The sequence below is a fragment of the Pseudorca crassidens genome, chromosome 3 (assembly GCF_039906515.1).
Source record: "Pseudorca crassidens isolate mPseCra1 chromosome 3, mPseCra1.hap1, whole genome shotgun sequence".
In the NCBI taxonomy this organism is placed as follows: Eukaryota; Metazoa; Chordata; class Mammalia; order Artiodactyla; family Delphinidae; genus Pseudorca; species Pseudorca crassidens.
The window spans coordinates 137,753,226-137,770,175 of record NC_090298.1 but is presented as its reverse complement, the minus strand read 5'-3'; the positions used below and the strand labels follow the sequence as shown (position 1 = coordinate 137,770,175).

At 40.0% G+C, this 16,950-nt stretch overlaps 1 protein-coding gene across 3 annotated transcripts in view; it reads left to right on the top strand.

Annotated features, from left to right (window-relative positions):
* The window catches only part of RNF130 (ring finger protein 130), a 140,715-nt gene that overhangs the window by 100,211 nt on the left and 23,554 nt on the right, over positions 1-16,950 (top strand). Inside the window, exons 8-9 of one of the 3 annotated variants that reach the window (XM_067732621.1) lie at positions 629-722; positions 7,836-8,023. The exons of 1 other annotated variant lie outside the window; for it this stretch is intronic. In XM_067732621.1, the coding sequence (XP_067588722.1) occupies positions 629-722; positions 7,836-7,851 (110 nt within the window). In that variant the 3' untranslated portion in view covers positions 7,852-8,023. Of the gene's footprint in view, positions 1-628; positions 723-7,835; positions 8,024-16,950 lie in introns of those variants that run through there. One more of the 3 variants, XM_067732623.1, reaches the window with a different exon arrangement.

Here is a 16,950-nt window from a genome sequence, read left to right as displayed (position 1 = left end):
GCCGCTTCCCAGCAGTGGGGTTGTGAAGGGTAGTTCTTTTCTTTGCAGGAGACACCAATAAGATGTCCTTTTTAAATAAAGACTATAAGTAAACCCACTCATAAGCGAAAAGAATATAGATGTGAATGCCATGGAAGGCCAGCCCACAGACTGCTTGGAGTACCCACGAGATCTTTGGGAACCACTGCTCCATATTTCTAAGCCTTTCTTTAAGAATGAGGGACACAGCCATGCAGAAGTGACAAAATGAAGAAAGAAAGGTTATAAGTATGGCTAGTCCACTTTACTGTCATTTAAATTAACAATTTTTAAAACCTATGTCCATGTGCGATTTTATATATATCTTTTTACTACATACTTTTTGGTGGCCACACTTCTCACAAACCTCAGGACTTTTAACTGGAAGAAATGTTTGGGCCATGCTTTCCTTGCAGCTTTCACCACTACTTCCACTAACCTTCTCCACTTAGTAGCTCTCTGGCAAACCTCCTCCTGCTTCACTTCCTTGGGCCAGTCTTGGCTTACACCTCCGTTGACGTCTGCTTCGTTGCATTTGAGGGAAATGTTGACATCGATTTGACATAAGCCTTCTCCCCAGAGTGATTTCCTCCCTTTCCTTTGTCAACAGAAGAATGGTTTATTATTGCCAGTTTTGGCCTCCTCAGTGCTCTCACACTCTGCTACATGATCATCAGAGCCACAGCTAGCTTGAATGCTAATGAGTAAGTAACCAATTGTTTCTTGGATTGCATGTGCCAGATGATCCCAAGAGAATATGTAATTTTCATAAAGATCATGAGAATTGCCTTCTACCAATTTCATACTGATCCTGATGGGATCATACCTAGGAAAATAGTTTATTTCATGAACAGTAACACTGATTGGGAGTTCACCTTGCTCAGCAACAACTGCTCACTTTAGAAAAGATCTCAGGGCTTTCATTAGCCACAAGCTTAGAATAAATCAACAATGGAACAAATGCCAAGGGAACCAATACAGTCGTAGTATTTGGAGAATGCCCGTGTCCTAATCATAGACAGGATTAGCCCCACTTCGCTGTGTGCTTATCAGACTTTACCTGGAGTCTTATCTACTTAGCTTTTGGTGGAGTACTGGCACCCTGGCCTGTGGTCAAAGGAACATGGATGTTTAACCTGCAAGAAAGAAGCAGTCAGAAAGACCTGTGACTTCCAAATATTAGAAAGACTGTCAGGAGAAAAAGAAAATAAGCATAAACTATATTTCCATAGGACAAAATGAGGACCAAAGGGTAGGTTACAGGAAGGCAAAATTTCGCCTTGGTAAAAAGAAGAACATCTGTCAGCAAGGCTGTTTACCAGTGAGATGGTTTGCCGTTGGGGTAGGGAGTGCTCAGGATAAGAATGCAGGCGGAAGGAAGCTGGGTGTTGTCAAGGCTGTTGTCAGTAAAACGTTTTTCAGAGGATGGAAAATTGGGCTGGGTAACAGTTGAGGTCCATTTTGATCCAATGGTTTTCCAAGAGTAGCTTTCCATGGGGGTAAGATAAAGAAAAGGTTTTATTGGCTTTATTTATTTTGCTTTAAATTTTTGGCATTTACTGTAGGATACTATTCAGTCCTTTCTTTTAAGGAGTATTCATGAAAACTAATTCAAGATGAAAGCATCCCTGGGACACTGCCCAAATTTGAACCTGAATTGGTAGAATTCCTGTGCTCTCTATATTCAGTTATGTCCTGGCATTTTAATTGATTGATAACAACCAACCAAGCTCATTTAATTGATTTAATTAAATACTCATAGTCCAACTGTAGAAACAATGGGCAAGTAACCTCCACTTCCAGTGACATGATTTTATTACCTCTAACCTGATCTTTTGGCTAGATACTTGTAAGAAGTACCCTTTGGCATCCTTGACATATTGTATATTGGGAGGATGTCATGTCAGTTGGCATTCTTCAACCTGCAGATAAATAGCCTCAGCCTCATCCAGCAGGTCAACAGCTAGCTGCTTCTGTTGGGCCCACCTGATGCAGTTTTACTTCAACATAGCACAATGTTAATTGCCCAGATTCTGGAGTCAGGCATACCTGGACTTGACTCCCTGCTCCTCCATATTTTTCTTGTGAGACCTAGGCAGTTATATTTATCTGAAGCTTATTTTAGTCATCCATAAAACAAGAAGTTAGGAGTACATCATAGGGTTGTTGTGAGAATTAGCATATAAAGTGCTTAGCACAGTGCCTCGTACATAATAAGTGCTCAATAAATGTTAGCCAAAACAATTCCTCTGCAATTCTTTCAGAGTTCTATGAATAAGATGGCCATCTGCCTTTATCCTTTGGCAAATGAATTTAATTTTCTTCCATGAAGTAGAATACCGAATCATAAGAGCTCATGAGTACCTGTAATGCAAACCTCAGTTTCGAGAGAAATATTTATTTCACCTGCAGTCACCTCTTTTGTTTACTCCCATACCAACCCATCAAACTAGATGATAATGTAAGCCCACTTCTTTAAAATTTCACAGAAGAGTGAAAACAAATCACAGCAAGTAGCTGCACACTGGGCACTTTTAGAGAATTATTAAGTAATTTAGTAGTCACCTTACTGCCACTCAGAATCATCCAGGTGCTCAGTCCATGTATCAGATATTTTAGAGAATGCTCAATAGACATGTTACCTATTGTAAGTTAGAGTTCCGCTCATAAATGCCTGCATGACTCAGAATCTAAGTCATAGATCTTAGATCCATGTCTTAGTCCATCCCTTCTCCCATTAGCCTTTGTAGAGGGTTGATATTACAATTGTTCATTTGACTATTATTTCTGTGCCTTCAGTCAAAACCACTCTGAAGGACAATTTCCATGATTCCATTTAGAGAGAGAAATTGAGAGAGAGAGAGGGAGGGGGAGAGAGAGAGAGAAACAGAGAGAGAGAGAGAGAGAGAGAGAGAGTGTGTGTGTGTGTGTGTATACACACACATATGGATGCATGAAAGGATGGTCACCAAAATATTAATGGTGATTATCTTAATTTAGTACAATTTTGGGTGATGTTTTGCTCTCCTGTTGTGCTTTTATGTGTTGATTTTTTTTGTAACTGTAATTACTTAATTTTTTTAAAGACCCTTTTAATTGTAGGGGATAAAAAAAATAATAGCCAGGAACTCCCTGGTGGTCCAATGGTTAGCACTCTGCACTTCCACTGCCAGGGTCTTGGGTTCGATCCTTGGTCTGGGAACTAAGATCCCACAAGCCGTGCAGTGCAGCCAAAAAAAAAAAAAAAAGATAGCCACTCTTACTCAATGTCTCTTTCCCAAAAATGTTGATGAAAAATTCCTGTGTGGTTTAATTCCGGAGAAAAGTTTATTTTAGCAGATAAATTTATAATTATTCTTCATTAATGAAGTCTTTGAAATCTATCTTACCTTTTAACTTTTACCAAAAAATTACAATCAAAGTGAGATTGCCTTTTCAATTTAATTGCTCTGTTTCAATTTTCTGGGTAACCTCATCCATTTGTAAGATAGTCTTCTGTATAAATAGATTCTATCTTTTCACATTTTAATGATTTATCTGGAAATTAGTAGTAAATTCCACCTTATGCTTTCTATCTACTCTTATAGTTTACTTTTCTGACAGTGTTACACTGATTGTATTGTGATGTCAATAAGACCTTGACCCAGTCTAGTCACTGGTGAAACCCTGTGGGCAAGATGAAGCAGTACTGGCCATATATAAAGGCAGGGCTGCGGAACCCAGGCAGGTCCAGGCCTCCATGGGTTGCTGCTCCACTAGGGGTGAAAGCACTCTGCCTCCCTCACTACGCTCTGCGTGTTCACTCAGGGCCTAACTCAGAGATCAATGAAAAGTCCATGTATCTGGGGTCACCCCCTTCTATCGTGATGAAATACTATTTATGTAAGTACTCAACCATGACTACAAACAAATCTACTGAATTTTGAGACTTTGCAAATTTAAACAGGATAGTAGTCAAAGAGGCAAATAAATGTAAGTTAAATATATTTATACATATTAGCTTCCCTAACACTTGTTGTACCTAAGTAAGCAACATTATTGAATTTCAGTTCCCAGAGGAGGTTTTCTGCTCTACTTCATTATTCAAGTAAACCTTGTTAAATCCCAACATTTACCAGCTTACATTTATATAAATCCATTTTTCCCTCAACATAAAAAAGTAAATGTTTATTTGAAAAATAATATTTGTTTTTATTTGAGGAACAAGTTATAAGATATATGGATGATGTAGGAGAGATTTTGAGTCAAATGGGAGGTTCAGCTAGGTATTCTCTACAGCCCTTTCTTAGTTCCTGGATTCTGATGCATAGAAATCATGTTCTGAGATTTGCAGAGGATTGTAGCCCAGGCATTCAAGATTCAGAACAGTCGCAGGAGGAGGAAATGAATCTGATGTGGTTAACTTGATGAAATAACTGGAACAAATATGAAATCCTGTAGCATAACTGAAGACCAAGAAGCCCTAGCTCTGCGGCAGGTCATTGGTCTTCAGTTGTCCACACCAGTGTTCCCCTTGAGCTGTCCTCCTCTGAGGTTAGTGGTAGAAATTTTTAAGCCAGGTCAAAGGAACTGATGTTTCTATTTTACTCTCTACTCAATATTTCTGAATTGTTTTGCTCGGACTCTTTAATAGGAACGTTGACATATTTCAGTATGAAAGAGTCTGAAAACGTAATCATTTCTATCTTAGGGATGCTTACCTTAGAGGAGACTGGGGTGATGTAAGAGGTGTCCCCAGGTATTTGGAGGACCGCCAAAGATGAGAACAGCTACTGTTTATTGTATGCCTACCAAGAAATTACTCTTGTTTTGGGCTCTGTTACTACCCACATTGCCCCATTTAATACTCATAATGGTCCTGTGGTGACTAGCCAGTGCATACAGAGGGTGATACTTACTGTGTAGCTCTGGAGATATCTACAGGGAGGTAGATTTCCATTTCATGTAAGAAAGAACTTCCTGCCAGTCAGAATTGTCCATCCCTGACATGGGCTGTGTTGAAAGCTAATGAGCTTGCTGGGACCTGCGTATTCAGACAGAAGTTACAAGGCTGAGCTGTTTGGAGGCAGATCCTGAGTCAGGTAGAAGTTCTAAGACTCCTTCTAGTTCTCAGAGTTCCTCTTGAATTGTCTGTCCTAAATGGTCCCTTCCTAGGAGAGATCAGAGCCCAAGGAGAGGGGTAGGGGTCTCTGCTGGCTGCCTCTTTTAGAACCTTCAGGGTCAAAAGCAATGTTTTGTTTGTTTGTTTGTTTTTAACTTATTTATTTTTGGCTGAGTTGGGTCTTTGTTGCTGCGCGCCAGCTTTCTCTAGTTGTGGTGAGTGGGGGCTACTCTTCGTTGCAGTGTGCGGGCTTCTCACTGCAGTGGCTTCTCTTGTTGTGGAGCACAGGCTCTAGGTGTGTGGGCTTCAGTAGTTGTGGCTCGCAGGCTCTAGAGCACATGCATGCTCAGCAGTTGTAGCACTCGGGCTTAGTTGCTCCACTGCATGTGGGATCTTCCCAGACCAGGGCTCGAACCCATGTCCCCTGCATTGGCAGGTGGATTCTTAACCACTGTGCCACCAGGGAAGTCCAAAAGCAATGTTTTTAAAACTCTTTTTTTAACCATCTCCTACTGTAAGAAATACATTTTATATTTTGACCGTGCCCCCACATGTATAACTGAAACAGAAGTTCCACAGACATTTTCCTTACTACATCAGTATTCTCTGATCTATTCTTCTCTGTGCTTTTTTGTTGTGTTGTTGTTAATGTTGGTCATGAACTCCTGCATTGATTTTATGATCCATTAATAGGTTACAGCCTGCAGTTTGAGAAACACTGATCTAAAGATTTTTGAATTTTTAGTTTTCAACCTAAAAACTTTTGCTCACACTAGCACACATCTCTGATTGTTTATTTTCCTGAGACAGCCTTTTTTGTAGCAATACCAGCAAAGATTTGCCCCCAGTTTGATCATGAATACTCTTCTTTGTCTTAGTATTTAGTTCTTTTAGCCACTCTGAGCCTGAGATATATACACAGAGGAGTACCCTGAGGCCCAGAGGGGCTGAGTGACCCCCAAGAAATGCCATAGGAAGAAGGGCATGGGATTCAAGCCCAGTATTTCTGGTTCCAACTCTTTCCTTTACACTGCTTGTCTTTGACTACTCCAGAGAGCCATTTAAGGGCTCCAAATAATGCGGATGAAAAAGATAAATTTGGTTTTCTAAAAACATGGTGACAAAAAGAAGATTACAGCAGCAGAAGCCTTGACTGGACTTCTGTCTTTGACAGTGGTCAATCTTTCACTTTTCAGAAGTGCCTTTAATGTTTGGCTGCATAGTTGTTTATAATTTCTTAGGCAGAAAAAAAAAAGTAAGCTTAAAAATCTTTATTTGCCCATTGAAAGTCCTATATCCAGTTTTTCAGAGGAAATGTTATAAAAACAATGTGTTGTCTTAAATATGACCTACAATAAACAAGTGTAGAGCCCTGTTTGCAGTTTCTGTGAATGGCCTTCATACCCAGCCTTTCATTCATTAGGCACCATCTCCCCAGTGTTTGAGGCACCAGGCCTTGCCCTGCAGGAGCCCTGGGGAAAGGGAAGGGGGCTGCACTGCTCAGTGCTCTGCACTGCGGTGCTGGTTGAAGTGACGGAAGAGCCAGGGAGTACCTGCAGGCCCAGCACAAGATGACAGGAGTATCACACAGACACAGGGGAACTGCTACTTTTGCCCTGAGGGAGTTGAAAAAGGCTTCCTGGAGGGAGTGACTTAGAAATCAGGCCAGGCATAATTAAAGCACAAGGTGGGAAAAAGCAGAGCAGGTTCAGGGAGTTGTGTGGTTTGACGTGTCTGCTGTAGGTGGTGGCGACAGTAGGCAGACTACAGAATTTGGACTGTTTTTTTGTAACTAGCAGGTGATATCTAAGGCTTTTCAGCAAAAAGAAAATTGCTGATGGCTGAGAAGTTGCTTTCATGGTAGAGACTGGAAGCAAGAAGGTAGGTTAGGTGAAAATACAGAGCTGAAGGAGAAAGTCAGGATGATGGGGAGGAGATAAAACAGGAGATGCTGGAGAGTTGTATGTTGACCAAAGATTAAGAGGTTTGAAGTATGGGTCTGGAATTCTGCCGGGAAAAAAGAGCAGAATTGAAGATATGATGTGGGAACCATAGAAATGAACCAGATTCTGTAAGGGTTCAGGAACTAGGGCAGTCCCACAGTGCCAGGCTGCAGAGGGGGCAGCATTAGCCTGAGGGTAATGCAGGAAACTTCCAAAGATGTCAGGTACCTTCAGGCACCTGATTTAGGGACACACACACACACACACACACGCACGCACGCACGTAAAATCTGGGGAATTCCTGTAAGAAAGCCTTACATCCCTGGGAGTCTGTACTCCTCAAATCTTACTTCAAAATAAATAATGACATATTTGTTTGAGGTATAAAGCAGGAGCATATTGTAAAGACAGCAGCTACAGATTTCAGGGCACTCAGCATTTAGAACATGTGTTCAAACCAGGAAAAGTTGTAAATTGTACCACAGTTGTCCCTGCATTTTTAAACAAAGTGCTGTTAACCTGTACTTTTCCCTGCCTTCCTTTTGGAAGTACTAACACACTTTTAAGTGACTGAGCCACTTGACCTCAGATCTATAGCTGCTGAGTTCAGGAAAATGCTAGTGACTTACTGGCTTTACCCAATTGGTCTGGGAAATACTTGGGGACAACCCCAGGCCACCATTCAGTTAGGATTACTTTCTCTGTTATTTTAAAACATTGACAACTACCCGTTAACTAATTCTTGACCTCTCTTTTTTCCTTTTATTCCATAGGGTAGAATGGTTTTGAAGAAGGAAAAGAATGCTTTCTGACTGATTGCCTTGAGGGAAAAAAGAACCTATTTTTGTGCATCATTTACCAATCATGCCACACAAGCATTTATTTTTAGTACATTTTATTTTTTCATAAAATTGCTAATGCCAAAGCTTTGTATTAAAATAAATAAATAATAAAATTAAAAGACTGTGTTGTTGCGTGTTATTCACCCACTTGTGTTTGGAAGGCTGATTTGGAGATCACATACCCAAAGTTCATTTGTGTGTGTTTCAGAGACAGAACATGCTCGTACTCCCCAGGGGAGGAACAGTGATGCTGTTTCTTTTGGTCTTTTCACATTGGCTCCTGTTGTGCCCAGGTAGGACCCAAGTGTGGGGACATCCTGTGTGGTGATGCTCCCTCGGGCCCTGAACTGAGTTGCTCCATTTTGTTTTCTTCAAGGTCGCCATTCACTCTCTGATAATTTCTTGTTCCTTTGTCGGTGGTTGATCTGACTCCTCTAGAACGTCAGCTCCACAGCCACAGGGACATTTAACTGTGTCACTTGCCACTGTATCTCTGGTACCTAGTAGAGTACTTTGCACATAGTAAGTGCTCAATAAATATTTGGTGGGATGAAAGCGTGAGTGTACGAAAAATTTTCCAAAATACATAACTGATTAGTAATAAATTATATCTGTCCGAGATTTTTTTTTTATGTAGTTTGTACTGTATTCTTTTAAAAACAGTGAATTCTGAAGTTGGATGAGAGCAATTTTACATGTATAAATGAAGTTTTTTTGCATTACTTGTGAGGAAGATGTTGAAATATTTTATGTTATATGAATCTTATGCTTGAAGGGATTATCAGTATGTGTAAATGTGCCCAACCTTCCACCTCAGCATACCTGAGAGTTGAGAATATTCCCACTAGTAGTAATAGGTCCACTACAGCAGTCAATACTCAAATCAGTAGGGGTTGAAGATTCTTTTCTTTTTTTTATTGAGATATTATTCACATACCATGAAATTTACCCTTTTAAAGGGTAAAGCCACTGCAGTGGTTTTTAGTATGTTCACAAGGTCGTACAACCATCACAACTATCTAATTCCAGAACGTTTTTGTCATCCCAGAAAGAAGCCTCATACCCATTAACAGTAACCTCTCACCCCTGCCAGCCCAAAAACCACTAATCTACTCTATGTGTCTATGGATTTGCCTGTTCAGGACATTTTGTTTGTTTGTTTTTTGTCTTTGTGGTATGCGGGCCTCTCACTGTTGTGGCCTTTTCCGTTGGGGAGCACAGGCTCCGGACGCGCAGGCTCAGCGGCCATGGCTCACGGGCCTAGCCGGTCCGCGGCATGTGGGATCTTCCTGGACCGGGGCACGAGCCCATGTCCCCTGCATCGGCAGGCGGACTCTCAACCAGTGCGCCACCAGGGAAGCCCTGTCCAGGACATTTTGTATAAATAGAATCATACAATATGTGGCCTTTTGTGTTTGGCTTCTTTCACTTAGTATACTGTTTTCAAAATTCATCCAGTTGTAGCATGTATCAGTACTTTGTTCTTTTTTGTAGCTGAATAATATTCCATTGTATGGATATATGCTGCATTTTTTTCATCCATCCATTGATGGACATTTGGGTCGTTTCCACATTTTGGCTTTTATGAATAATGCTTCTATGAACATTTGTATACAAATTTTTGTGTGAACATATCTTTTTAATTCTCTTGGGTATATCCCTAGGAGTAGAATTGCTGGGGTATATGTTAACTCTAAGTTTAACTTGTTGAAAAACTACCAAACTGTTTGCCAAGCATCTGTACAATTTCACATTCCTACCAGCAATGTACGGGTTCCAGTTTCTCTACATCCTCACCAGTGCGTATTATTTTCCTTTTTCTAAAAACTTATAGCCATGTCTAGTGAGTGTGAAGTGGCACCTCACTGTAGTTTTGATTTGCATTTTCCTAGTGACTAATGACGTTTCACATCTTTTCATGTGCTTGTTGGCTACTTGAATATCTTCTTTGGAGAAATGTCTATTTAAGTCCTTTGCCCATTTTTAATTGGATTATTTGTCTTTTTGTTACTGAGTTGTAAGAGTTCTTTATACATTCCAGATACTAGGCCCTTATCAAATATGTGATTTGCGAATATTTTCTCCTATAAGTTCTCTATTCACTTTCTTGATAGAATCTTTTGAAGTACAAGTTTTTTTGTTTTGGGGGTTTTTGGGGGGGAGTCCAATTTGTCTATCTTTTCTTTGGTTTGTGTTTTAGGAGTCATATCTAAGAAACCATTGCCTAATTCAAGGTCACAAAAACTTTCAAGAGTTTTATAGTTTTAGCTCTTATATTTAGTTCTCTCATCCATTTTGAGTTAATATATGTATATGATGTGAGGTAGAGGTCCAACTTCATTTTTTTTTTTTTTTTTGCATGTTGGATATTTATTTGTCTCAGTACCATTTGTTAAAGAGATTATTCTCTCTTCCCCAGATGAATGGTCTTGGCACTCTTGTCAAAAGTTAGTTAGGCATAATATATGAATTTATTTCTAGACTCTCAGTTCTATTTTATTGGTCCCTATTCTGTCCTTGTGCCAGTATCCCATGGTATTGATTACTATTACTTTGTAGTAAGTTTGAAATTGGGAAGTGTGGGTCCTCCAGCTTTTTCACGATTGTTTTGGCTATTCAAGGCCCCTTGCATTTCCATATGAATTTTAGGATCAGTTTTTAATCTCTGCAAAAAAAGCCCCCTGGGATTTTGATAGGAATTACCTTGAATTTGCAAGTCATTTTAGGTAGTAGAGTCATCTTAACAATATTAAGTCTTCCAATCCATGAACAGGAGATGCCTTCCTATTTATTTATTTAATTTCTGCAGAAATGTGATTGATTTTTGTACATTGATCTTTTATCCTTGCAACCTTGCTGCACTCATTTACTAGCGCTAATAGTTTTTTAGTGGATGCCTTAGAATTTTCTATATACGAGATCATGTCATCTGCAAATAGAGATAGTTTTACTTCTTCCTTTCCAGTCAGGCTGCCTTTTATTTCATTTTCTTTTTTTTTTTTTTTTTTTGCGGTACGCGGGCCTCTCACTGTTGTGGCCTCTCCCGTTGCGGAGCACAGGCTCCGGACGCGCAGACTCAGCGACAATGGCTCACGGACCCAGCCGCTCCGCGGCATGTGGGATCTTCCCAGACCGGGACACGAACCCGTGTGCCCTGAATCGGCAGGCGGACTCTCAACCACTGCGCCACCAGGGAAGCCCCATTTTCTTAATTGCCCCTGGCTAGAGCCTTCATTAGTAGAATGTTGAATAGAAGTGGTAAAAGCAGACATCTATGTCTTGTTCCTGATCTTGAGGGAAAAGCGTTTAGTCTTATCACTGTTGAGTATGATGTTAGCTGTGGGATTTTCACTGATGTCCTTTTATCAGGTTGAAAAGTTCCCTTTTGCTTCTAGCTTGTTGCGTGTTTTTATCATAAACGAGTTTGGGTTCTGTCAAATGCTTTTTCTGTACCTGTTGAGATGATCGTGTGGTTTTTGTCTTATTTTATTAATATGGTATATTATATTAATTGATTTTCATATGTTGAACCAACCTTACATTCCTGAGATAAATCCCAATTGGTCATAATAGGATTATGTTTTTCTATGTTTCAGGATTCAGTTTCCTAGTATTTTGCTGAGGATTATTATATCTATATTCAATGAGGAATATTGGTCTGTAATTTTCTTGTGATGTCTTTGTCTGACTTGGTATTAGTGTAATGCTAGCCTCATATAATGAATTATGAAGTGTTTCCTTCTCTTCTGTTTTTTGAAAGCGTTTGAGAGGAATTGGTGTTAATTCTTAATTGGTGGAATCCACCAGTAAAGCCATCCGGTCGTGGTCTTTTCTTTGTGGGAAGTTTTTTGATTACTGATTTACTCTCTTACTTCTTATAGGCCTGTTCAGGTTTTCTATTTCTAGTTAAGTCAATTTCAGTAATTTGTGTCTCTCTAGGAATTTGTCCATTTCATCTAGGTTATCACATTTGTTGGCATACAATTGTCCATAAGATTCCCTTATAATCCTTTTTGTTTCTTCAGTGTCAGTAGTAATGTCCCCTTTCATTCCTGATTTTAGTAATTTGAGTTCTTTTTTGCCTGGTCAAAGATATATGCACCTAACACTTATCCATGGTTTAGCTAGTTATGCCTTGCTAAAGGTTTGTAAATTTTGATCTTTTCAAGGAATGAACTTTTGGTTTTATTGCTTTGTCTATTTTTCTATTCTCTACTTTATTAATTTTCACTCACATCTTTATTATTTTCTCCCTTCTTCTTGCTTTGGGTCTCATTTTTTTTCTTCTTCTCTTAAGGTGGAAGATTATGTTATAGATTTCAGATCTTTCTTTTTTAATATAAGCATTTACAGCTATAAATTTCTCTGTAAGCACAATTTCACCCATCCATAATTTTAGTATGTTTTGGTTTTTATATCATTCATCTTAAGAGTACTTTCTAGTTTCTGCTATGATTTTCCTTTTGATCCATTGCTTGTTTAAATCCCACCTATTTGTGAATTTCCCAAATTTCCTTCTGTTATAGAGTTCTAACTTCTTTCCATTGTGGTTGGAGAACATACTTCGTATGATTTCAGTCATTTTACTTATAGTGAGGCTTGTTTTATAACCTAACATATGGTCTATCCTGGAGAATGTTCCATGTGCAGTTGAGAAGAATATATAGATTGTTGTTGCTGGGTGGAGTGCTCTATAGGTCTAGTTGGTTAATAGTGTTATTTAAATCTTCTCTTTCCTTCTTTATCTTCTATCTAGTGTTCTATCCATTATTGAAAGTAAAGTATTGAAGCCTCCAATGACTGTTGTTGAATTGTCTATTTCTCCCTTTGATTATGTCTGCTTTTGCTTCATGTGTTTGGAGGCTCTCTTGTTAAGTGCATATGGGGTTAAAGGATTTTTAAAAGCTGCACAGGTTATTCATTACATCATTATTCATTGAGATTCACTGGTTCAGTCGTCCTCCTGATATTTCCAGCCAACTCTAAATGCTAGAGAGTTAAGCTCAGTGTGTTTGATCTTACCCTCTAGAATGGGTTCTGTTGCCTTGACATTCTCCTTAATACCTACAAAATGTTTTTCACTTATTAGTATTTTCATCAATTAATAGTATAGTTCCTCCCCGCCTACCTTTATCCAGTGAAAATCAAATTAGTTGTTCCCGCTCCTCTATTTCCCATTTATGATGAATTGTTATTTTCCTTCATCAACAGTCAGGAAATGTAGGACTATTTAATGGCAATGTTACTGTTTCTATTACTGTTACTTTCACCCTTTTCACATTATTTCAAGTCCTAGCAGAGAGTAAGACTAAGAAAAGTAGGTGCTGTTCAGACCAAATACAGACTTTTTACAAAAGCTAAGAAATAAAATGAGTGAATTACTAGGATAGGGCTTTCCATTAATCTTAGGGAAGATTTGCATCATCCATTGAAATTTGAACCTTCTGTTTTGTGGCTTTGAGATTGAACTGACATTGTCAAGTTTTTACATCTCAATTATTTCATGGTCTCAGTGCTCTTTAAAGTGTGGGATTTGTTCCTTAGAACCAAAGTTAGAATTAGCATCAAAATACAGTTGCTTATTTCTTCATGGGCATGGTGCTATCAACTAAGAAATCAGCTTTATGAATTGAAGCAATGTATGAAATTGAATAATTTCTTGTTTACTATTTTAAAAATTATTGAGTGATCAGAAATTAGTCTGGAACAGATGTGATATTTCAGAGTTTTTAAACCCTTCTTGGACAGACTTTTGTAATGCATGAGGCATAGGTTGTTTTGTTTTGTTTTTTACACACACACATATAGTATTATTCAAGAGTATTTTATTTCAAGGAAGCCTCAGTGTTTACAATAGACCAAAAGTTGGTAAGAATTTAGTCCAAAGAGCCTCCAACAGGAATGCAGCTTACCTGATCCTGCCTGGCAACTTCAGACCTGAAGAAATTAAATCTGACTTCTCTTTGGCCAGCTGGGTTGTTACTTTAGGCTTTTTAATAGTTGAGAAAAGATCCTGAAGTTTCCTTGACTTTTTATCTACCAAATTATTTGGTTATGCTAAATTCCTTATCAAGACAGTTTAAGAATAGAACTTAATGGCAACAGATAATACAAAGAATCCAGTTGAAATAGAAACTGCCATTCTAGATCTCTGCTGTGAAGCTGGGCAGGAGAAAACTTAACTATAGCTAGCAGTTCAGATCACAGGATGTGCCAGACACCATGCTGAGTGTTTTATATACATTATAATTTTCATCTTGGCAGCATCCCAATGAGAGAAGTTATAGCTCTTCTCTTACAAATTAAGAAATTGAGGCTTAGAGAAGGTCAAGTAACTTGGCCAAAATGACTCACCTATTAAGTGGCAAAGTCAGAAATGAGACCCTGGCAGCCCAGGGTTATTGTTCCTAACTGCTGGCCACCCTTCATCCATGAGACAATTGGGCCAGTATTTGTTAGGTTGTGCACAGTTTTTTTGTTGTTGTTGTTTTGCAGTACGCGGGCCTCTCACTGCTGTGGCCTCTCGCGTTGCGGAGCACAGGCTCCGGACGCGCAGGCTCAGCGGTCACGGCTCACGGGCCCAGCCGCTCCGCGGCATGCGGGATCCTCCCGGACCGGGGCAGGAGAGTCGGCAGGCGGACTCTTAACCACTGCGCCACCAGGGAAGCCCTGTGCACAGTTCTTGTACTTGAGGAATTCAGAGTCTCAGGAGAAAAACAGGAAAATAAACAGAGGGAACTGAAGGGAAAGCTTTATATATGCACACATATTATATATATATACACACACACCAATATATAGTGTATGTACTTATTTGTTTTATATATAGTGTGTGTGTATCACAGAAAAATGGACAGAGTATATATACACACACTATGTTTTTAAAGTTAATGAATAACCACAATAATAATAGCTAACCTATAGTGCTTACTATGTGATAGGCACTCTTCTAAACATTTTGCATATATTAACTCATTTAATCCTTGCAACAATCCTATTATTAACCCCATTTTACAGATGAGGAAACAAGTTTAGAGAAATCCAATAACTTGCCAAGGTTAAAGTGCTAGTAAGTAGCTGCAGCTAGACTCCAGTGCATATAGCCTGGCTCCGGTGTCTGTTCTAACCCCCTTTCTGCTTTGTCTCTTAGAGAAGCTCACCAAGTGGAAGGTAGGTTACAGGGCATGCTGACCACAGGACCCATGTGTGCAAAGCATAATAGTAGGAAAGTCTGAGAAGTGTGATGGGCTTGGATTTAGGACACAAGCAGGGCTGGTGAGAAGAGTTTTTCTAGAGCTAGAGATGGCGATGCTCTGCACAGAGCATGGGCTTTCCAGTGGGGAGCCATGAAGAGGCTCGTGCATTTTAGCAGGTATGAATTAGAGGCAGACTGGCTCCTGAAATTAAAATACTGGGGTCACTGAAGAAAGCAGGTAGAGGTGCTGGTTTAGAACATTACAGCTTAGAAGCTACCTTAAACAAGCCAGCAGGTAAGAAATGGGATGAAAACAGTTGGGTCAGTGACAAGGGGAAGATTCTAGAAACCCGTAAGTAAGGAGACCTCTAGGAAGAATTCACTCAGTGCAGCAGAGCTTTATGAGTGCATTTATGCTGACTCAGAGTACAGCTCAGAGAGGAGTTTTGAAATTGTCTTGGGGAAATACTTTCTTTACTGAGGAGTCAAAAAGCAGGTATAAATAACAGGAGCTAGGGTAGCAGCTAAACCTGAGTTTGACCTGAGCATAAGAAAGGGTAATGGCAAACCCAGGTGATGAAAATATGCCCAAGATGGGTGGGCTATATTGGTGGCAACAGCCTGGCCATTCTTTGACGAGGCTTCAAAAAACTGAGAAGAAATCTAGTAAATCTTAAAATTATCCAGTTCCTTTTTCATGAAAGTTCCTTTTGAGGAAAGTGTCAGTCAGTCTTTCCTAATCAAGGGAAAAGGGCTTTTCTCACCCTGGGTGAGGAAGCTGAGGCACCATTGCCCTCTGCCTTAAGGGGGTGCCTCTTCCTGCTCAGGCTGCCCCAAAGCTCAGGGCGAAGTTGGGCACTTGGCCAGAGGTGGACCTGACCTGACCCTTCCTCTGGGAGGCTTCTTGCCTCATGACCTCCATACACACACGCCACCACACGTGACTAAAACAAGAACAGCCTACACACGTGGGCAACGAAGAATGTTCAGAATTCAAGGCACAAATGACTTAATTTCTGTCCCAGAAAAGGGAGTTCTCCAGCATTTTGCTTTTGGTCACAGGCATATCATAACTATAGTGTAGGGAAGTTGTGTCTTAGCAGGTAGGGGTAGTTTATAAAGGCAAAAGACAAAGTGTAGCCCAAATTACATTTGAAAAATCCCTCAAATCCCAGTGAAATGCTGACAGGGGGTATACAGGAGACTGCAACTTACTGAAGAAACGTCAGAGTCATGTACTCCTGTCACTCTTCTAGCAGGGCAGATACTCCTGGTATGGGGTGACAGGCAGACTCACCCCCACTATTTAAATGTTCTCTCTCTCACCCTCCTCTTCCACCTTTCTCTCCTGGCATTTATTGTTGAGTGGGTATATAAACGTACATTGAAACTCAGGCTCCCACTCTCTAAACCGGGATGGAATCCTCTTCAACAGAAGTATTCATGTGCAGCCTAAGACAGACATAAAAGTTCACAGCAGCAGAGCATAGTATTTAGGTTCCTGTCAAGGCCAGCACTGCTAAGCTTTGGGAGAAGCAAATTGAATTTTTATTGACCCTCGGAGTACTTAACCTACACAGCCAGCTAAGTTAACTGAAACAACAAAGCAGCATCTCTTTGGTGCTGTAGACCGATGTGATCCACACATTCGAACGTGTAGTCAGGCGACAGAGGTATGAGTCCCAGACCAGCCCCTTCCTGACTGGGTCAGTCACTTACCCTCTCACAACCTCAGTTTCTCAGCAGTGGAATGAAAGTTACGATAATAGCCACACAGGGCTGTGAGAAATAGATGATTTGTGAAGGTGCCTGGCATATAGTGTTACCCAATAATGTTTGTTCCTTCCTTGT